A 22,292-nucleotide genomic window follows, 5' to 3' on the forward strand; every position below is an offset into this window, starting at 1 on the left:
GATTTTGGGGCATTCAGAAGAAATTACTAGCACGCAGCTGTTAGATACTACTCCTCTGCTGAAGAGCTTGTGGATATCACTAGTGCAAAGTAAAAGAGAATACCTAAAATCACCGTCAGTGATTACTGAGCTTGCCTTATGCAGATCTCTTTATTTTCCACTGAAAGGAACAGTTAGCATTCATATGGACAGCTTCATCAGAAAGGCAGTAACTAGCTTGTTTAGTGCTGAACCAAGGGTAATTCATGAACATGCAGAATAGCAGCTCATATAATGCCCACAGACAAATATGGAACTCCAAGACACACGGGTCTTTTTTTGGTGCCTCTCTGATAGTTAAAAAAAAAAATCTAATTGTAACAAGTATACCATCATTTGGCCACTTACAGGTACTTACCGATAAAGCTGAGTCAGCTGCATTCCCAGCTTTGTTGGCCGCTTCCTCTGCCGCTTTGATAGCATTAATAATATTGTCATAGGCAGTAGAAGCTTCCACAGCACAGCCTACCAACTCGTCCTTCCTGGCACTGTTCTTTATTCTGTGGGAAACAGGGTGAAAAATGCAGCCTTCTGCAAAGACTGTGGACTTTGAGAAGTATTCTGAACAGACCTGAACTCAGTATTTTCTAAGTAATGCCAATACGGAAAATGTTTTTAAGTTAGATCTGTAATTTCATTCTGCAAAAATATCAAACTTGGAGGCAGACCAATATGAAAAGATTCTTCAGAAGATGGGATAAATTCAGGCGTGTGGAAAAGCACAACTGTGGGCCTCCAAAGCAGTCTTTAATGATTAAGATAGGGAGAATTCACCAAGGCACAAGGTCAATAAGCCACCTCGATCACAGCCCCCCAAATACACTTCAGTTCAGAGGATTTCAGAAAACTGTAGCTTCCAGATCATCTCTGGCTGCTCCAGCATCCTACAGGAGCGGCAGATGGAGCACAAGATGGAGCAACAACAAGACCTCTTGTATTTTCCCCAAGAACCAGCACAGCAGCTCTGGAATCAGAAACAACAGACAAAATCTCTTCTACCCACTCCCCATGAGGTATGCAACTGCCCAGTATTAGCTGCCTTGTATTTGTGAGAACAGTGTCTTCTTAACTGAAAAAATCACACTGAAAACTAACAAAAAATTAATGAAAATGTATTTTTTAACCAAGAATTTTCCAGCTGAGTTAGGTATTTTGGAATTTAACTTTTTGAGAGTTGGTATAATGACAAAATGCAAACAATTTGCACAGGGAAAAAAAAAAAAAAAATCAGGATTTCACTTTTTTCATTTTGTTCTGGTGTACCATAGAAGGCCTCCAAAACCTCACTCATAATTCCAAGGTAAATTACAAGTAATGGAGAGAGAAACACTTGCTTCATATAAAGTTTACCATATTTTTGCCTTTCTAGAAGATTCCTTGAAGGATGAGAAAACTATAGGAAGTATTTTCCTCACTAATGCTAAAGAGGTGTGTCTGAAGACTGCCAAGATGGCATTTCTTCCAATTATTTGCCCCAATTCATTGACATCACGAAAGTATCCCTGAGTACGAGTACAGGAAATAACACTACAAAAAATACATTCTAAATGTCTTCCCACGCTGTACATGAGGATTTTCTCTTGTTAGTAAGAAGTTAATGAAGTGTTAGTGCAGTAATATAAAAATGTATTATGGGAGTCCCCACTTCTGGGGTGTGGGGGGGAAATCAGGAAAAATACAGGAAGAGCTGGTTTGTGGGGAAAAAAGAAAAGAAAACATTTGTACATCATGAAGAAGCAGAAAAAGACAAACCTAATTGTCCTAGTTTCAGCTGGGATAGAGTTAACTGTCTTCCTAGTAGCTGGTACGGTGCTATGTTTTGAGTTCAGTATGAGAAGAATGTTGATAACACTGATGTTTTCAGTTGCTGCTAGTAGTGTTTAGACTAATGTCAAGGATTTTTCAGCTTCTCATGCCCAGCCAGCGAGAAAGCTGGAGGGGCACAAGAAGTTGGCACAGGACACAGCCAGGGCACCTGACCCAAACTGGCCAACAGGGTATTCCATACCATATGACGTCCCATCTAGTATAGGAACTGGGAAGTGGGGGCGGGGAATCGCCGCTCGGGGACTAGCTGGGTGCCGGTCGGCGGGTGGTGAGCAATTGCACTGCGCATCATTTGTACATTCCAATCCTTTCATTATTGCTGTTGTCATTTTATTAGTGTTATCATTATCATTATCCGTTTCTTCTTTTCTGTTCTATTAAACTGTTCTTATCTCAACCCGTGGGTTTTGCTTCTTTTTCCCGATTTTCTCCCCCATCCCACTGGGTGGGGGGGAGTGAGTGAGCGGCTGCGTGGTGCTTAGTTGCTGGCTGGGGTTAAACCACGACACTAATTTCTTTCTAACTTTGCAAATCATCATTAAAGCAAATGAAGTTACAGACAAAGCATTGCAACCATGGATGTTAACTACAAAAATTGCTCATTTACAGGAATGGCAACATACTCTTCCAGTTGTTTTGCCAAGTCTTGCAAAGATTTGGCATGTTCCTCAGCCCTCACCACCAATGGTTCTTTGCTTGCTGATAAGGAGTGATTTGTCAGCTTTTCATTCATATCCTTCCTTGCTCCATCCAGCTGAGCAGCCAGGCTTTCATATTCCTACAGGTTTATAAAAATAAAATTTTATTTGTATTCATACATGTTTGATTTTGTCCTCGTTTCCTTCAGTGTTACATATACCTTGCACCTGAGGAGACCAAGGGGAAAAACATTCCCTTCCAGCTTACTCTGCAGGTTACTGGAAACAGCTGGTAGTCATTACATTATGCTTCCAGACCCATTATGTAAAAACTGAGTCAGACCAAAGACCCTTCTAGCCCAGCACCCTGTCTCTGATGCTGGCTAAAAGCAATTGCTCAGGAAGAAATACAAAAATAGCACAATCACTTATGGAATTTCTTACAGATATTCTCCCAAATTCAGGTATCTACAGCTTAGTGTCTTCGTCAGACACATCACAACCCTTAACAAGCTCCTGTTAGAGAAACCTGTGTAGGCAGGTTCCTCTTGCACCCAGGATGGGCTGTGAGATCCTTCTCTCTTTGTGAGGCTCAGATAAGCCTCATGTCTTAGCCACTGAGCTATGCTACCCCTTACAGTGACAGGAAGATATTGGGGTTTTTAACCTTAACTTAAGAAGGTTAACTATACCTCTTTGCTCTTTTGCAATAATCCAAGTACACTGTTAGCTTGCGTCAGGGAAGATCGGGCAGCGCTCAGAATATCCAAGATACCCTTCTGTTGTACATTTGTCTCCTCAATCCGTTTCTGAGGAAAAATCAAAGGTTGAATAACACGTGATTGGGTGAAAAATGAGAGGCAGGGAAAACTATATCTACCTAATCTAGTTTGCAGTAGGATTTACCAAAGGTACTATTGCTGTGTTAATCAGCTGCCTATACTGTTTAGGGACTAATGCTATCCTACTGATTAGAAGAGCAAGAAAACTCAGGAGTCTGCAGTAGTATAGCATACAGCTGGGCAGCAGGCTACAGTAGTTCAGTTATTAGTATTCAAAGTAAAAGCAGCACGGGTCAGCTGAGATAAACTGTCAGGGCAGACCATCTAAGTGTCTGATCTCTCAAACCCAGAAATTTCAAACGTGGAAACTTTAAAAACAGCTCCCTGGTGGCTACCCTGATCTTTTCTGTTCTCTCAAAGGCAGAAATAAAATGATTACACTATCCCTTCATCTGGGGATCTTACCAGAAAGGGGGTGTGAAACCTCCCCACCTTATCCTCTTGAAAGGTCTGAGGGGAATGAAGCTTCTTGGTCTACAGCAGCCCTGTGACAATCCACAGTGCAGCTCTAGGGTAATGGCACACCACAAACACAACCAGACAAGTGGTGTTGCAGGTAAGGATGAGTTAGCTCTCTTCAGTTGGGTTTCTATCATTGTAACATGTCAAATCTCACTCTACCAGAGAAGTGTACGATTCATAAATCATAAACTTGTACAGATGCATCCATATTTTAACACAACTGTGCATACTTACGTGGCACACATATTATACAGTCCATGCACATAAAGGTACAACTAAATATTGAAAGGCACAGCTGAATGTAGAAATTCTTTTGTTCAAGCAGTGTTAGCAAAATGCATAGACACGAGTATGCTAAAACAGTGATATATTTCAGCAAAACCACAATTAGTTTAAAAGAATAGGTCCTGCAGCACACCCTTAATTCTTGTACTATTTCACTAGCTCTAAAAATCCAGCACTGCTCAGGAACAACAGCTGTTTGTTGTCACCTTTCTGAGGAGACCTCAGAAGCAGTTCTATAGAATATTAATCCCAAATAATTTAACAGTATTGCACACATTATTGCTCCCATCTTTCATGGCTGTAAAAGCCAAATACTATAAGGAACTTATTACAAAAATTACCTCAGCATCAAGAATTTGATCTAGAATAGGAAACAAAAAGGTTAGTGCAGCTGAAGAGAAGGGCTAGGCAGAGACTCTCCTTCCTCACTCTCATCAGAGCTATGTCTTGGTCACACTGTCCTGGTCACATAAAGAGGCCACAAGTGGGAGTAGACTACGTTTATACCTGTCCATACATATATCAAAAGATGGAAAGAGACCTTGGAGAAAGTCTGAAGAATTAGTGCTACTTGGCTTTGCAAGATCAAAAGCAGCAATTAAAAGCACTTCTTATCTCCTGAGGTTTAACTTTCTTCTCCTGAACCCCGACATTACCTTAATGTCTTCCAACAGAACTCCATTATCTCTGTTTAAGTTTTCAGCCTGCTTGATTTGTCCCGTTGCTTCATTCAGAGCTTCACGAAGGTCAGTGATTTTGGATTCATATTCATTCAATGAGTCCCTCACAATTTTAATAAGTCCATGATTTTCTTGGTGGTACTTTTGTAGTTCATTCTTAATACGTGCCAGTACTGTAGTATCAGGACCAGAAAAAAAAATTTGTTGAGAGAAGAAGGGAACTAGAACAAACTTCCTTCTAAAGGGCTTGACATTTAGGATTAGAAAGCTTTGGTTGTATGAAATACTGAGCATCCTTTGCAGCCCTAACTTCAGTGTTACTATAGCAGAGATGCTATTCAGCATCTCACTGGATCAAATCTGCTCACAAGTTTGCTGCTGCAGACACAGAGCACAGAAAAACATTCATTTGGCTATTTCTAATTTAAGTAAGGATGAAGATGATCTACAAATACTGAATTGTTTTCTTTTTTTATATGGAACTAACACAATTTCATCAACAATTTCATCTACAAGGTAGACATCTACATCTGTGCTAATCACCAAAGCTTCCTCTGTAATCAATAGAGAGATAGGGGCACATTTATAAATGAGGTCAAATGAATTGCACCCTTAAGAGCGCCCATTTCACTGCCTGCAAGACAGGACACAGAAGAGTTACTCAGATGTAGGTATCAAAGTCCAAAGTTAGGGGAAATTACTATCACTCGTAAGGCCTTTCACATTCCTCAAATATGCCCTGGGTTAGGAGATAAGCCTATGACTTTGCTGTTCTTGCTGTCTTTTAGTGGATGAGAGAAAGGCTGTGGATGTTATCTTCCTTGACTTCAGCAAGGCCTTTGACACTGTCTCTCATGGCATACTCCTTGAGAAGCTGGCATCTCATGGCTTGGATAAGTGTACTCTTCACTGGGTGAAAAACTGGCTGGATGGACGAGCCCAGAGGGTTGTGGTGAATGGGGTGAAATCCAGTTGGTGGCGGGTCACAAGTGGTGCTCCCCAGGGCTCGGTGTTGGGCCCTGTTCTGTTTAATACCTTTATCAATGATCTGGACAAGGGGATTGAGTGCACCCTCAGCAAGTTTGCAGATGACACCAAGTTGGGAGGCAGGGTCGATCTGCTTGAGGGTAGGGAGGCTCTACAGAGGGATCTGGACAGGCTGGATCGATGGGCTGAGGCCAATCGTATGAGGTTCAACAAGGCCAAGTGCCGGGTCCTGCACTTCGGTCACAGCAACCCCATGCAGCGGTACAGGCTTGGGGAAGAGTGGCTGGAAAGCTGCCCAGCAGAGAAAGACCTGGGGGTGCTGGTTGGCAGCCGGCTGAATATGAGCCAGCAGTGTGCCCAGGTGGCCAAGAAGGCCAACGGCATCCTGGCCTGCATCAGAAATAGTGTGGCCAGCAGGAGCAAGGAGGTGATTGTTCCCCTGTACTCGGCACTGGTGAGGCCACACCTCGAGTACTGTGTTCAGTTTTGGGCCCCTCACTACAGGAAAGACATTGAGGTGCTGGAGCGTGTCCAGAGAAGGGCAACCAAGTTGGTGAGGGGCCTGGAGCACAAGTCTTAGGAGGAGCTGCTGAGGGAGCTGGGGCAGTTTAGTCTGGAGAAGAGGAGGCTGAGGGGAGACCTTATAGCTCTCTACAACTACCTGAAGGGGGGTTGTAGTGAGGTGGGTGCTGGTCTCTTCTGTCAGGTGGCTGGAGATAGGACGAGAGGAAATGGCCTCAAGTTGTGGCAAGGGAGATTTAGGTTGGATATTAGGAAAAATTTCTTTACTGAGAGGGTTGTCAAACATTGGAACAGGCTGCCCAGGGAAGTGGTTGAGTCACCATCCCTGGAGGTATTCAAAAAGCGCGTAGACAAGGTACTCCAGAACATAGTTTAGTGGGCATGGATGATGGTTGGACTCGATGATCTTGAAGGTCTTTTCCAACCTAAATGATTCTATGATGTCCGGAATCAGGTTTCTGAATATCCCAGTCAAACAGAGGCAGAGAACATAAAAGGAAGTACAACTAGTGCAACTAGAACTTCTGAACTTCCTTATCCTTGTATGATCTGGCCCTTGGACTACGCTAGCAGCTTCTGAAAATCTGTTGTTAAATTACATCTGTAATTCCTCTAAAATAGCTGCATGTACCATAGCCTATATATTATATTACACAGAAGCGCTGCATAAGTATGTGAGGATTGGCTACATCTTTATTTCACTGAGATTGATCTAGTTGTGAAAGAAGGATCTACTGGGTTTCTTCCCCAGCTCAACTCACTTTCTTCCATAACAAATAAAAATGCTTTTAAATACCCTCCAGAACTACCACTTTCCTGTTGACCAAGGACTGCCACAGACCCCAGGGATACGTTGCAAAATGCCTCTCCCTGCACTCCATCCCAAACAATCAATAATGCTTCAGATTTAAGATTGATCTTTCTAGAGGGTAAGAAGCTGAGAGAACAAGCCCTTACACAGCTGAGCTTCTGTTCTCTCCTTCTCCGCCTCTGCTTGAAGCTGGCCAAAGTTGTGGTTTCGCATCTCCGTCATCATGCGTTGAGCTTCGGCCAGTTCTTTGGCAGCATCTCCCAAGGGCAAGTTGTTACCTTCTTCATTTGTACCAGCTATTTGTTCCAAGAGCACTGAAATAAAGTATTGTCAAAGTCAAGGAGAGGATGCGCTTAAGCCTATACAAAAGACACAAATGACAGGGCCAGGCTCTTTTCTGAAAAAGACATGCCTATTCCCAAATTCTTTAATGAAGCAGACCCATTCTGCATTAATTGTATAAGCTGAAAAGTATCCCATGTCACATGACCAGAGCTAGTAAGGTGGCATTGGGCTTGAAATTTGTCCCAAATGACCAGGTTCACAGCAATAATTTTAAGCTTCTAACTTTAAAGAGCCTAGGATAGCAACCCAGACTAAAGTCTAAGTCAGGATAGTCAATTTGTTGCTCTAAATGTCCCTGTGGTAAAGCTTCTCTGTCCCTATTCACTACATAGAGAAGGTAGGCTCCTAAACTAACATAATATACTAGATTTCTAACAGGAAGAGTGAATTCCACAGCTATGTCTAAGTTCTAATTGATTAAGTTGTCTTCTAAGAAAACCTCTCATGCTTAATCAAGAATACTGTAAATAAACTGAAAAGATTCCATAAACTAGAACATGTTATGGAGTTAGAGACTAATTTTACCTTGTATATTGTTGACAACTATTTGTATTCGTGAAACCAAATCCTTTCCTTTCTGATGAGTTTGGCCAAAATTATTAAATAATATCTCAGCTGCTTTGTAGTTCATTTCAGCCTAGCAAGGGAAAAAACTGATTAGATTAAAAATACCTGGATACAGCATGCTAATATGTAGTCAAGAGATGTGTATTTTTAAATTGATTTGGTAATTCACCTTTTCCTGGAGAGCATTTATATCATGATTTAGGTTAATGAATTCTGTCTCCAACTCATCTACCTTTGAACCCTGATTACGAACAACAGAACGGTAATTGTTCAATAAGACCTGAAAAGAAAGAAAAAAAATACTCCAATAAATCACCCATACACAGGAGACAAAAAGCAAAAATTCACTGGGTTAGATCTTTACCCAAGGTAAATAAGAGCAGCATTACTGACAAGAAGGCTGACCAATTGCTGCCCAAAACCTGGGCTTTTATATCTGTGAGTATAGCAACTGCTAGTCCAACCAAAGAAAATTTTTTAGGATAAATTTTGGTATTGGCAACTGGAATGTTGGGGTTTTTCGGTAAGGCAGAGACATGAAGTGCTGGAAAAAGACAGAGCTATAGGGAAACCTCAGAGATACAGCTTTCAAGGTGAGCAGGCCTCAGAAAAAGCAGAGATACTGACTCTTTTTCAGCGCATGACATGGAAACAATAGCTGCCTTCTAACAAGTGAAGCCCAGTGCTGTCAGCATCTGGTATTTGAAATCGAAAGTTGATGTATGTTTCCTTGCAAGCTGACAAAAACATGGAATAAGTTCCTAGGTTCAGCTCTTACACGCTTAATCTGCAATCCCCTCTTCTGTTTATGTGTGCCTACCTTTAAGTCCTTGATGCGTGTTTCCAGACGTCTCATCTGCTCCAGTGTGTGGGTACTCGCATGGACGTTTTGCAGCTGAGACTTAATCAGCTGAAGCTCGTCACCTATTGTGCTCAAATCCTTCAGCAGTGTAATTACACAGCTATCACAAGCTGGAGGGAGCATGAGCAAAGGAAAACAATACATATTATTGATATTTGGTGCAGACAACATTTCACTGAGTACTTTAATAAATGAGATGCAATAGAAACACTTTGATGCTTGTCACCTGGTGCCACCTGAAGAACAAAGGCAACAACAAAACCCACAGCATTAAGGAGAGTGACCAAAGCCAAAAAAAAGGAGGAGGCCCCATTTACATCTGGCTAGCTGACCACCTCTTTTATCATTTTTCCAAGTGTTTGGTTGAATGTTTGCTTTTAAAACATTCATTACAGGACACCTGCAGTCCTTTTTAAACTCTGCCACCCTTAAAAGAGTCATTAGTATGTATCCAAAGCCAGCAGAAGGCAATCTCAGTGCAGTTCTATTTGTTACTTACGGTCACAATCTTCATTGGGATCCACATCTTTTGGTTCGTTATTGAAACATTCTGAAATCACAAGACATCATCAGTAACCAAAGGTTTCTTATGGAAACACTACTATTGCATTTTTGCCCTCACTTTTCATGACTGGCAGCCATTACAACATGGTGCTGCCCCTTTCATAAATCCATACAAGCTGAAATGCCCAAAAGGCTTGAGCATGCCAAAACGTTCAGCTCCCACTTATGCCTTGCTGAGATCAACACCTTTTTCATCCCTCAAAGGAAACTGACTGTAACCCACCCCAATATATGCTGCTTGGGTAGCAGCAGGGGGCTCTCTCACATCAAGTGTGCTGAATGTATTGCTAGAATTTGCCTAGAGTAACACCACCGGGATTGGAGCCAAGACTATATTGTTAAAGCATTTTACCCAGGACATAGGTTCAAACCCTTTATCTACCTTAGCATCCACGTTCAAAGCACAGATTCTGATTCCACAAAGGATGTCTTACCCACAAGGAACTGAGAAATGTTTATGGCCTTCCTTCATACCTGTCACAGCTTGCAAGATTAAGGGATTAATCAAGCTTGAGAGAAATCCACAGTGTATGCATGGAAGGAGGTGCTGTATGTAACCCAAGGCATGGAGCTTCGACCACAGATACAGGTGATATATAACAAGCATTGCCCTCAGACTTTCCAACAAGCTAGCGCAAGTGACTGCCTGTCCAGTGTGCTGTTTTGTTTTGTTTTGTTTGTTTGTTTTACAAACCCCATTATAAGAAGCTTAACATTCTCCAGGTGCACATGGGATTGTAACATCCTGGGATCCTAACTTCTAGGAGGCAGGAGAGGAACTGGCTCCTAAAAATGCCATCATATAGGACAGGAATCTTCCCATCTTGATGCCCAAGTCCCTTTTACAAGCTTGGTCCCACTGCCAAACTCTCATCTCCTCTTGAAAATGAAAAGGGCTGTGCATGTCTTTTACTCTGAAGGAAAAGGATGCACTCAGGGTATAGACTGCTGCTGTCAAGAGTCAACAACAGCTTGCAAGTGTGAGAGGTTACAGTGATAAAATTGGACCTGAACTTTAACAGCAGCACGGAACAGCCTGGAACAAACATTTCCTTTGGCACTTGCACATTAAGTCATCAGGAAGTTAAATGGTATCGGTAGTGAGGGCTGCTGCCAAAAGGAGACAAGTCACAAAGCATATATTTGTAAGAGAATGAAGGAAATTATTCTGAACTTCAAATACCCGTGCAGTTCTGCTGTTGTGTAATTCAGCTAACACCAGGCACATTTCAGCTGTCGCTGTGAAGTACCAATTAAACAAAACTATTATTACAGCTTGTGCACAAACAACATCAGCCAAGAAATGATGAAATGAAAAAGTCTGGCCAAGTGCCAAACATCACGCACAAGAAACCTGCTAGAACATGCTGTGCTGATGATCACACAGAGTTTTATTCCTAATGCGGATAAAGAGATGGCTGATCAGAATATATAGTTGGAGACCAACTGAAAACAAACTGGCTTGTTGAATTTTGCCCTACAGATTAGTCTGTCCTAGCAAACTCTTGCTTCAAAAAGAAAGGAATGACAAAACATCCACTGCTTGGATCTGTTCCACACAAGGTATAAATATAATAAAGGTGTATTACTTCAATGATGAAATATGAAATGAGAATTAGCTGTTGAAAAATTGCACCAGCTGCCAACAGCAGTTCACATCACTTGCTGGTTTTCTAATTTCTGTGACCAAAGAAAGATAAGGTGATCCTTGTCAGTCATTTGAATGCAGTATGAAGAGCAGTGCAGAGAAATGAAGAGCATGGAAATATTAGGAGTTATTAGTTTGACACTTCACTAATGTCTGAGAAGGAAAAGCTGCCTACAGGGAAAGAAAAGTGTAATTTTATTGGGGAATGAAAATATGGGAGAATCAAGGTCCTTTTCAGGAGCAGTAGTCTATGTGTTTCTGTATAGAAATGAGTATCCCAAAGGATTGAAGTAAAGGCAGTCGGAGGAACGGAGGCTTGGGCCCTTTACTTCAGAATTGTAATAGATAAAGCAATTATATGCCAGTGGCACAATATTCTTATAAGAGCTTACTAGTAGTGCAGTACATGTATGACTGATACTGGGAAAATCATGGATGTCTTAGATGGCAGAATGGTATATAGCAGGATTTATAAAACAGCCTCCTGCGTCAGGTCCTAACTTCCACTGTAAACACAGTTACCTTGGATACCTAAGATGGCACTGCCTGATGCAGACTCTGAAGATGTCACTGATCTGTCCCAAATACATTTTAAAAGGGCATCTTGAGACTGCTTGGTTTCATAAGCTCATAACACAGGCTGGCAAGATATGACTTAACCATGTCAGAGGAGGAACCATAACGCATTTAAAAACATACACGTGAAACAGAAGAACAAAATAAAAGTGGTAGTATTTATGAAGGGAAATACATGACAAAATGGTTTACAAGGGTGAACTTGATTACTCAGGACAGCCCCTGTATTACCATGGTGTTATGTTTTAGGAAACCTTACTTGTTGTTAAAAATGATCTGCATTTCCTATCAGTCTACATCTTTCCTTCAGTTCAACTGATCTAAGTACCTTCCATCTCTGCTTCCCAGAGAGAACAATGCTCCCTTCCATATTCATAGGCCCTCACGTACCTCCAGTCAGACGGTCACAGCTAGCCAGCTGTCCATTATTATTACAATTACATTTCTGACAGTAGCCTCCATATTTCTGTGGATTTCCAAAATATCCTGGAGCACAGCTAGATAGAGAGATACAAATAATTTTTATTAAATATTTGAAGCTACTTTTGTGAAATACACTTTCCCTTGACAAAAAAACTCAGTTATTCTCCTGAAGAAACTTTCAAGAACTTTTGATTTCATGTCTTGACTTAGATAAAAAGGGTATATTTTTGGTTTACAGTATCCTCTGCACTATGCTAAAAATATCTTTCCAAGTACTGCAGAATTTTTTTCTAAAAATACAAGAATTCCCACAATGCTTGTATAGGAATAATTCACTTAATCTGAAAAAATGCAATGCACACAGATATAGATACATAGAGAATTTGACAAGGCTTAACTCAGCAAACCACACCATTCTGATCTGTGATCCCACCAGAAAACACATATTAAGGACGATCATACTGCAAGCACATGTTGAGATTTCAAACAGCAGTGGCACTGAATGACATTATCACCCTTCTGCTGGGTGATACCTCTTCTTGCCATCTGCCAGCAAAGCAGCCTGTGTGAATGATCTCTAAATATTTTATAGGTAAAATATATCGTCCAGACTGGCTAGCTAATATTCCTAGAAGTCACTCTGTTGTAAGATCTATAGGAATGGTAATGTGTGATCAAAGGGCCATGATGAGCAGCTGAGGTACAGCTAGATCTGGAAGAGAAAATCTGTCTATAAACTGTAGCTTAGATGTCAAAGGTAACAGTCTTGAAGCACAAGACAATGTGGTACTGTCTTCAGGTGAGACACGACTTATTGGCCAGACAACACCACTCCATTATGCTTAAATTCTTCCTGGATCTGAAACTCAGTGAAATTGCTTCCTCTGCCTGCCTGAAACTGCCACACTGTTCTTGTGCTTTGCCAAACTGCTGCAATCTTCCAGCAAAAGAGATGGCTTCAACATTGTGTTTGTATGCTCCTCCTGTGGAGCACCTCAGAATGATTTGCGATGAAGGGTATGGGGTTTAATGCCTCATCGTTGCTGTTGGGTAACAAAGAACACTGAAGCACCAAGTACGCTGGAGGAAATAGAAAAATGTTTTCAACTGGAAAAAGGAAAAAGTGGGAGTCATTTTTACCAGAAAGAGTGCAGGATAAGGCAAGGCATACGTATGCATACTATGCATATGCATACATCCATGTATTACCCAATACAGACATATCTCCTTTTATGGTGCCTCTCAAAAACCTCGGTCTTGAGAAACAAGTCACTTACCGTTCACAGCGAACTCCGGTATAGCCTTCTTTGCAGAGACACTGAATTTCTTCACCATTTGCCACACAGCCAGTTGCAAATCTTTGAGTAGAAGCAAAAATATTATTGTGAGCACATCATCAAATAGGTTTTACACTCTAGAGGCTAAGCTCGGTTAAATGACTTTCAGATTAAAAAGTTTTTATACCACCAAATTACTTCTCAGTTAATTTAATTGCCTCTACATAAATTGCTGTGACTAATTCTTTGAAGTTTCAGATTTTTCCTCTAAATTCTTTCCTTAGACTAAAAAAATAATAATTTCCTGACCCTCTGGACTGAGTACAATAATTCATTACCCAAAGGAATGCCTAAAATAAACCTTAATAGTGATGTTCTAACATAAAACAAGTCTGGGTAGCTATTTTATCTTACTAGGCAAGAATCAATAGCCTGTGCTAGACAATATTTCCTCATGTTTGGATAGCTTTTTTTTTTCTTTTTTATGGATGGAAACATTAGAAGATATTTTTATGTTGCTAATATTGTTTGGAGTTTTTTTTAACCAAGGCAGAATAGAGTTGTGCACCATTTTGGGAAGCCCTAGAGTATATCTGGTTAACACAATGAATATTTTTGTCTGCTCTTTCCAGCATACTCATCTAGATTCAAATTTCTATGGGATGAAAACCATTTTTTGGCCAATGTTTGGGAAGGAGAAGGCAGGAGGTGAAGCAGGGACAGGCCATGTTTGCTATTTCCATTTTTTAATCTATGAACCATTGGATAAAGCAAGTCTGTGTATCAAAGACAGATGTCTGTACTAAGAATTACATATAATTTGACTAGGTGGAAAGTTGTCAACTCCAATAATGCCAGGTGGGGTGCATTTCCTATGTCAGGAATGGTATTTACCACCCTAATGTGCAGCTATGAAACTGCATAGGTTTATGGTCTCCCTAGGTATTTCAGCCCTCTTAAAGCAAAAGATGACTAAAAATATGTTCAGTCAGCCTCAGGCAAGCACCTGCAGAAGAGGCCAATGCTGTCAAAACCAGATCTATCAAAGAGTTCCCTGATAAATGAAAAACCTGTCTGTTGTCTGCTAGTGTAAATCTCTTACTTAAGGCTACTTGGTGTTTGCTATTGCACCTGGCAAATACTATGTGGTGCCTTTAGCAATTCATAGCTTGTTTTTTTTTTAATTTTTTTTTTTTTATTTAACACATTTCACATTTGAGAACTGACCAATGATGACAAACAATGTGGCTAAACATACCATGCATTTCAAATGCAATTTACTGCCCAATTTTAAAAGCCTGGCAACCTTATTAGAACCAAGGAAATTTAATTTTTTCTAGTTCAGTATGTTTGTACTTCAAACAGAGTTTCCACCTGAAGAGCAACCATACTCTTTCAGAAATCTAGATATGTGCTTAAGAGCTTTAATATTTTTATATTATTTTTGCATCTTACTGAATTTTCTGAATTCATATAAAATGCTTGTTTCATTGCTGTCACTTATCTCCTAGCCAGAGTAATGGTGTTAAACGTTGAGACTAAGGATAACTTACATCTTGCATTTCAGTAAACAATAAAGATTCTGGATATGCCCAATAAGGGAAAAGACCTCCATCCTGTATTTCTCACGACAAAGGAGTTACTGGTGGTATTCTACATAAGCCCATTACAACTGCCTGGGGCTCTCCCAGGCGATAAGCAGCATGCCTTTGTGGTTCAGGAACTCAGTAAGAATTGGAATACTCAGCTTATTAAAAAAGGCAATGCTGTGAGACAGAGCACCAAGTTACTGCTGGTCTAACATACTTCAAATGGGTCTGATGCCCCACCATGTTGGGTGATATGAGAATACAGAAAAAGATCATTATCCTCCTATGGTAGCAGGGTTTTGGGTTGGATTTTTTTCTTTTTTTCTTTTTCCCCTCCCCTTTCCCCTCTGCTTGACTACTCATGACCTTTTACTGTACCTGTTTGTATAAGGGCAAGGACACACCCGACAGGAACCTTGAGTGGCATCTCCAAAATAACCATCTTTACAGCGCTCACATTTCTCCCCAGCAGTATTATACTGACAGTTCTTAAAAAGGAAACAAGCAAGACAATTAACAGTCCTTTACCACTCAATATGGCTTTATTATTATTATTATTATTGAAAAAAAATTATAGCCAATCTACTCAGAGGATATGTTCTTTCCCTTCCACACAATCAAGCATTTACTGCCAAACTGCCTTCACGACCAAGATAGATTGATTCCAGTCATTCTCTAATTGTAGAAAGCACAATTCGCTCACTATTGTGGAAAAGCAACAGATAAATAAGCAGCATTAAACATATTTTAAAAGAAATTCAATCAGATGCATAGTTTGTTAAGGAACATTCCATTAATGCACTTTCTAGGTCTTGATATTTCAATTAAAAATGATTATGTTTAAAGGGAAGTTTAAATTTTGCGTTTCAACACTAATTAGGAGGCAGATATCATTTAAAAGCATGCAAGTAATTTAGCCCAAGTACGTTCTTTAAAAAAATCCACAAAATTAATATAAAAAGTATTTCTCTTAGTAGATTCAGATCAGAATTGAATCTCATGTACTTTCTCCACTGTATATGTAATCTATATTTATCTCAGGTAACAGGAATAAATAATAAAAAGCAAAGGCTGGGAAAACAATTGAAACTGCTACAACTGAGCCACTTTTTCCATTATAAAATTGTTGGGAATTATATCTTATTTTAGAAACATTCTTCTTCCTGGTGCTAATTGTCACACACATTTGGTTGGACTCGATGATCTTAAAGGTCTTTTCCAACATAAATGATTCTATGATTCTACATTTATAATTAAGAGGAGAGGATGAGCAAGTTGCTTTTGCATTACCTAAAGCAGTGATAATTTAAACTAGAAGTTGTTCAAATACATTTTTGAGCAGCCATAAAAATTCCATGCAACCAACACTCAAGAAGTGTTAAAGCTCCCAAGTTCTAAAACCGTTTTCTTCAACGTGCAACAGACTGATCCAGTGTCCCACAGAACTGAGGGTGCACTAATAAAGTGAAACATGGAAAAAGAAAGTGGGAAGTTGGCTGGAAGCAGTCACTGAGCAGACTGCACTCCCATTTCATGGACTTTGATGGCTTAGGGCTATGGTTGAAGGCCCTGCTACCATGTTTTGCAGCAGAGGGGCATTTTTCCCTACAAGTGAGAAACAGTTTTGTCTCTCCCATCTCCTCTTACACTCCATTCTCCTCCACATTTCTCCACACTCAGATTCCCTCAACCTCATCAACACCCCTTCCCTCAGACCTCCGCACGTAGTAACGCCTAATTTGTTTTCATTTTGGTTAAGAACTAAATTTGTGGCTCACTTCTGAAACATTCTGGGAAAGAACAGGAAAAGCTCTGGTTCATATATGGGCCATTTAACTAGGGGAAGCTAAAGTAATATGAAGGCGTTATGTTTGTAGAAGGAACCATTTTAAAATGCAGCCACTACAAAAGCTGGTGCATATATTCCTGCAAAAAGCTCATGGAAAATTCACACTGTTTCTGAATAATTATTGCAAATTTTGATAATCCTGAAGAGTAAATTAAACTGCAAAAAAAGTGAGAGAAAGGTATTTAAAAATATTTGTGTTGGTTTCATCTTGGAGCAACCTCCCCCCCGCCCCAGTTTATCTCCTGGCTTTTGTTTTCCTCACTCTGTCTATAGAAACCGAAGCAATTCCATAATTGATGAAGAAAATTTAAGATTATTTCACATATAAGCCACTCCGAATGTGCCATGCTGTTCCTCTAGCTACATGGCGTAGAAGGACTGGAGACATAATCCAGTGCTCCCAAGGCATGGTGGAATGAAGCCAGAGCAGCAACTCCCTCACAGGTCTTCCTTCAAGTTTCGCAGGGCCATAGACACCCCTGGAGTCACAGCATCTCCGAACCGCCATGCATTGCAAACTCTGAAAGGAAAACTTTCAGCTGACTCCATATGCGCCCATGTAGTTCGAGGAAGCCAGAGTACAGTGTGTCAGGGCCACAACAGAAACACCTATGTACATGGGGTTACGTGACATGAAACAACATGTCATGGGATGAGCAAGTCTCAGCACCATGCTGCTGCTGAGGGAACATGCCTTTCAGGAGCAAAGGCAGGGGCCACGAGGACACAAAGCCTGATGTACGGCAGATGGTCGGCTTTTTCCTACACATGAGAACCAGTTCTTCTGTCTTCTCCACCTCCTCCTGCACTCCATTCTCCTCCACTTTCAGCAGTGCAGCACTGCACCCCTCTCCTCCCACCAGCACGTGGTGGGACAGGTATTGTCTGAGCTGGGGAGGATTGCACTGCTGCCACAGAGGGAAGAGTCAGCCTGGGCTTCGCCTCACAGAGCCTCCTCCGGGGGCTGTCACTGGAGAGACGCAGACATGCGAAGGTACTGGGGTCCAGTGCTCCAGGCGAGGAGCAGGAAGGAGGAGGCCAAGGGAGCAAGCTTTGCACTTTGGATATGAAACTTGACAACTCCGCACTGGGAAGCCTCCTTGTCTTCTCTGCACCACTACAGCTCTTTGTCCCACGGCTCCCCTACAGAGGAACAAACTTGCTCCTTATTAGGTGGAGGCTCCTAATGGAAATACAGGCCCTCCGGGCTTTCATTTTTCACCGCATTATCCTGGATGACTTTGCTCGCCCTAAATTTTGTCCCAGGGCCAAGTGTTGATTTAGCTCTATCTAGCTGAAAGTTAATCCAGCTGTGAGAAGGAGGGGATAAAGAGAACCCTAAATCACATACTTCATGAGGTAAAAGTGAAATTTGCAATTTTTTTCCCTTTATAATTTTCATCTGAAGTAAAACCTCCTCATCTTTATTGCTCTGCTGCAGCACTTTCCTGTCATGGCCTGCCCTGCCTCTCCAAAGCAGCAGCCTGAAAGTCATCCCCCAGAATGTGCTGAATTGGTTTATAGTTTCCATTAAAGCAAGAGGGTTGGTTGAGACGAAGTCGGGGGGAATGACATAACGTGCAGGAATGCACCGCAGGCAGAATGGATGCAGCATGAACAAGGAAGAAAAAACTGAGAAGACAGACCATGAAAGGCGTTGGCAAGGTTCTTGTTTACACAGTAAGTGAAAAATTAGTGAAAAGTTTTTAAGTGGGAATTTTTCAGAACAAACTGTTCAAAGAAGCGTCATGGATATAAGCTGGAGAAGCACAGTCGGCCAAATGTCACACTTCCATTGCTAGGAGGGCTGATCCACTCCCATGAGGCTGCTTTGGGTTTAATACGGTGTGCCAGGGAGCAAAATCTGCCCCACTGTATCTTCTGTAGTGGCTGAAATTTTCCAATTAATCTAACTTTTATCCCCTTTATCTTGTCTTATTTATTCCAGTATTTTTTAATCCATCTAGCTGTAGATTAAGATTAGTGAAGATTTACCAGTGCTGATTAAACAAGAGGTTCTGCAAAGGCTATGCTATGCATGAATGTGCCATTTGCCAGCATTGGCAAACCCTAGTATATATGTATAAAACTAAGGACTGCATATGCCAGGATAAGACCCATATTTATTACAAAGAACTGCAAACACTTACATATATACTCATTTGGTGACTTTTTGTACCATGAGCTAACAAAAATTATAGGGGAAGGAAGAGAACAAAAACAAGGACACAAATTATTCTAATTACCCACAGTTACGTTAAACATACATGTAAGTGTATGCAACTTACGCTCATTAACAGTACAAGATATAGAGAATGAGGCATGCAAGGATTATTTTTGGTTGCTTGGAATTTAACAATACTGTATAGTCCATACTGCAGTAAGGTAAATGGTTTTTTCCCCTTTTTTTCCAATTCATTCCTTGAATATTAGTAGTTACTTACAATACATTTTCCAGTACCATCTTGACACCTATTTGAATTTCCATTGCAGTTGCAGGGGACACAGCGTCCCGTAAGTAATCCTTTAGTCTCACGATAAAATCCAAGGCCACACTCCTAGAGAGTAAGCAGAGAGAAAAAAAAAATAGTGAGTTTTGGCAGAAAGAAAGTTGTACAGGTTATGGGAAGCGTATTTTGAAATTGTTTGCCATTTCCAAGGAGCAGTGGAGGTGTACATTTTGTTGCAAGCTCTTCTAAGCCCATATTGTTGTTTAAATTACAAGTATTTTAACACAGTGAACAGCAATGTATGGAGCTGAAGAAGTTTCATCTGAACAAGTGCTCTACACTTTGTGGTAGTCGGGATTCCATCATTTTGACTCTAACCTCTGAGCAAAACACATTTCCCGTGGCTATGTACAAAGGTGTAGAATATGACTTTTAAACCACAGAAAAAGATTTGAATATAGATTCACACTACAGTGTTCTCATAGAAGAACATACAGAAATTTCAAAAATTAGCTAGTGGTTATATGAAATCTTGATACTAATTTAACTATGGTGTATTCCTTGGAAATACTTCTAATGAGATATCTTTTACATTAATTCATCATGACTTCCACAATAAGTCTATCTAGAGCTATACAAAGCCATGCTTAGACAGAGCTAGGTGATATAACAAAACACACAGCGGTCAAATTTCTAAGTACAGGCTTGTCCCGGAAGCCCGGGAAACATGAGAACAATGTGCAGCTATTGAGGGCACGGGAGCAGGAGCACAGACTGTCAGATCAAAGTTGAGTTTAAACAGGGAGCTGAACCAGAGGAACATTATGAATGAAGCAAGGGACATGGAGTTAGTTAGCCTATACCAGGAAGGTAGTAATTAGTAAGTTAGAACCAGGTTCTTGTTTGGCATGGGCAGGGAAAGCACAAGGGCAGGGAAAGTACAAGGAATTCCTCCTGGGCATGGAGCCTTCCCATATACAGATAATTCAAAAATTCATGCCCATCTTCACTGCTCAGCATCTTCCTGGCACACCAACCACACCAAAAATGACTGGACATAAGTCTATCCCTTCTACTCCCTAGCTCCTTTCCCCTAGTAACTAAGCTGGTGTGGTGCAAGGAAGATCAGAGGCTGTACGGAAGCGGGGAGAAAGCTGTGCTCCCCACAAAGCCAACACCTCCCAGGTTCCTGCCTCCAGCAACATACTTCTGCACTGTACCTACACCTCGCCTCTATCTCACGGTTAGGGGCTTGCCCCAGCAACATTCAGAAAACAAGTGATAGTTGAACTTGAAAGCCATAAATCTTTTCTCATAGCAATTGCACCACCAAGACTGATGGGACTAATCTGAAGAGCAAAGGGTTTGTGGGATGGTGTCTCAAATCATGTTCCAGTGGTTTGAGGTATATGTATTTATGCAGGGCAGGATTAACCAGTGAATTTATCAACCATGTAACTACCAGAAAAAAAAAAAAAAATTCACCTTCCCAAAGCAGATCCCAAAAGGAGTATTGAGTTATTGCTTTTTAAACAACAGTTGCTAGTGCTTTGCCTTCTTTACATGTGGGATAAATTAAAAAAAAATATGCAGAATACTAATATCATCAACAGGTTTTAATACTGACTTCAGTGTGAGCAAGAACTGAATTTAGAATAGGCACTTGAAATTTTTCAGATACATTTTTAAAAGGGTGAGTATGTTCCCTGAACAACAGGGAACCAATATACACAGCTTCTGAAGAAACCAGGGCCTGAAATACATTAAACAGCATGACTAAGTAAAATATAGGCTCTAATGCATATAAATTTTATTTACTGAAAGTCGCTTTTTGGAGAGCAAAATGAATTACTCATTTCAAAAAAACATCCAAAAGCAGTTGGAAAAAATCTATGCAGCTTTTTGTTTTTCTATTTATGCTGTCTTTAAAACAACACATTTGGAGTACGTGGGCACTTTTTTTTCGAAGCAGCATTCATGATACTGAGAAATTGATTCCAGACGAAGATAAAGCTCTATGCACTTTCAAGTGCTTAGGAGTTCAGGCTGACTGTTTTCAAGTAAACTACAACTTAAAAGCAACTTCTCGCACATGCTTTTGTTAGCAAAGTACTTTGAGATATAAGAAGATTAGCCTTATTACTTATATATTAAGTAATGTATAAGTTGTTATCAAATTAGTTCATTTGAAAACAAAGAGAAAGAATGAAGCAAGCGAGGAAGGGAAAATGAACAAATTACCTGTCTCAGGTAAAAATGCCTTTGAACTTGTTGCTGCTGACTCCCCTCCTGAAGGTGAGGATACGATAGCCTCTGTTGCATATCTTGTGCTAAACAATGCCCCAGGGCTACTAACGTGACAACCAGCCATCCTACATTCCTCGGCCTCTGCGCTTGGGCCATCGTTTTACTTTAGCTCCACTGCGAACATAGGCTGCTATCCTTTCGGTGCTCACCCGTTCTCTTATACTCTCCCTTCTTCTCCAGCTTCTGACTCAGATTAATGAGGCTCTGTGCCGTGATGGGCCCCACCTTTAAACTTTATACATGAGTCAAGTTGTACAGCACACATTACCGTTCCTGAGGTTAACAAGTAACCCCACAGTTCCTGTAGCTCAATATATACCTAAGTCAGGGTGTGGCAGGCATCACCTCCTCCCCAACTAAGGCAGCCAGACAGAGCTAGGTGATTAGAGCAGTAAATCACTGCCTGAGTAATGCTGCATAAACATACGGGGCTTACGAACTACCCAGGTGAGTGTCTTGATCACTTCCTCTGGCTATGTATTTCCAGTAGGTTATATAAAAAACCACAGCAGCTTAGTTTATCAAGGCAGTAAGCAATGGGATGGCAGTAAGAATTTCAGTCAGTGCTCATCAATTTGTGTGTGGCCCACAACATCAAATGTGTGGAAAAATAAGTTTCTAGAAATATTTCCAAAATGGTATTCAACAGATGATGAACAGCTGCCCTGAGCAGTGGATGCACACGAGACATAAGCCAGCCATAAATGTTTTGTTCAGTCTCTCTGCAGCTGCTCCAGTCTAG

The 22,292-nt window shown here is 40.8% G+C and overlaps 1 protein-coding gene across 3 annotated transcripts in view; it reads right to left on the reverse strand.

The window, feature by feature from the left end:
- LAMA3 (laminin subunit alpha 3) overlaps positions 1-22,292 on the reverse strand; it is a 122,088-nt gene that overhangs the window by 20,352 nt on the left and 79,444 nt on the right. For all 3 annotated transcript variants that reach the window (XR_005932228.1, XM_041123125.1, XM_030012312.1), the window contains exons 42-54: positions 19,238-19,351; positions 15,323-15,432; positions 13,356-13,436; positions 12,046-12,152; positions 9,367-9,417; positions 8,826-8,977; positions 8,175-8,285; positions 7,964-8,075; positions 7,240-7,407; positions 4,750-4,946; positions 3,197-3,313; positions 2,490-2,644; positions 398-539 (exon numbers count right to left, since the gene is read on the reverse strand). Coding sequence is in view for 2 of the 3 variants with exons in the window: in XM_041123125.1 (XP_040979059.1) it covers positions 398-539; positions 2,490-2,644; positions 3,197-3,313; positions 4,750-4,946; positions 7,240-7,407; positions 7,964-8,075; positions 8,175-8,285; positions 8,826-8,977; positions 9,367-9,417; positions 12,046-12,152; positions 13,356-13,436; positions 15,323-15,432; positions 19,238-19,351 (1,617 nt within the window). In the remaining variant the exon portion in view is untranslated. The remainder of the gene's footprint in view (positions 1-397; positions 540-2,489; positions 2,645-3,196; positions 3,314-4,749; positions 4,947-7,239; positions 7,408-7,963; positions 8,076-8,174; positions 8,286-8,825; positions 8,978-9,366; positions 9,418-12,045; positions 12,153-13,355; positions 13,437-15,322; positions 15,433-19,237; positions 19,352-22,292) is intronic.

This window comes from Aquila chrysaetos, chromosome 4, assembly GCF_900496995.4.
Source record: "Aquila chrysaetos chrysaetos chromosome 4, bAquChr1.4, whole genome shotgun sequence".
Taxonomy (NCBI): Eukaryota; Metazoa; Chordata; class Aves; order Accipitriformes; family Accipitridae; genus Aquila; species Aquila chrysaetos.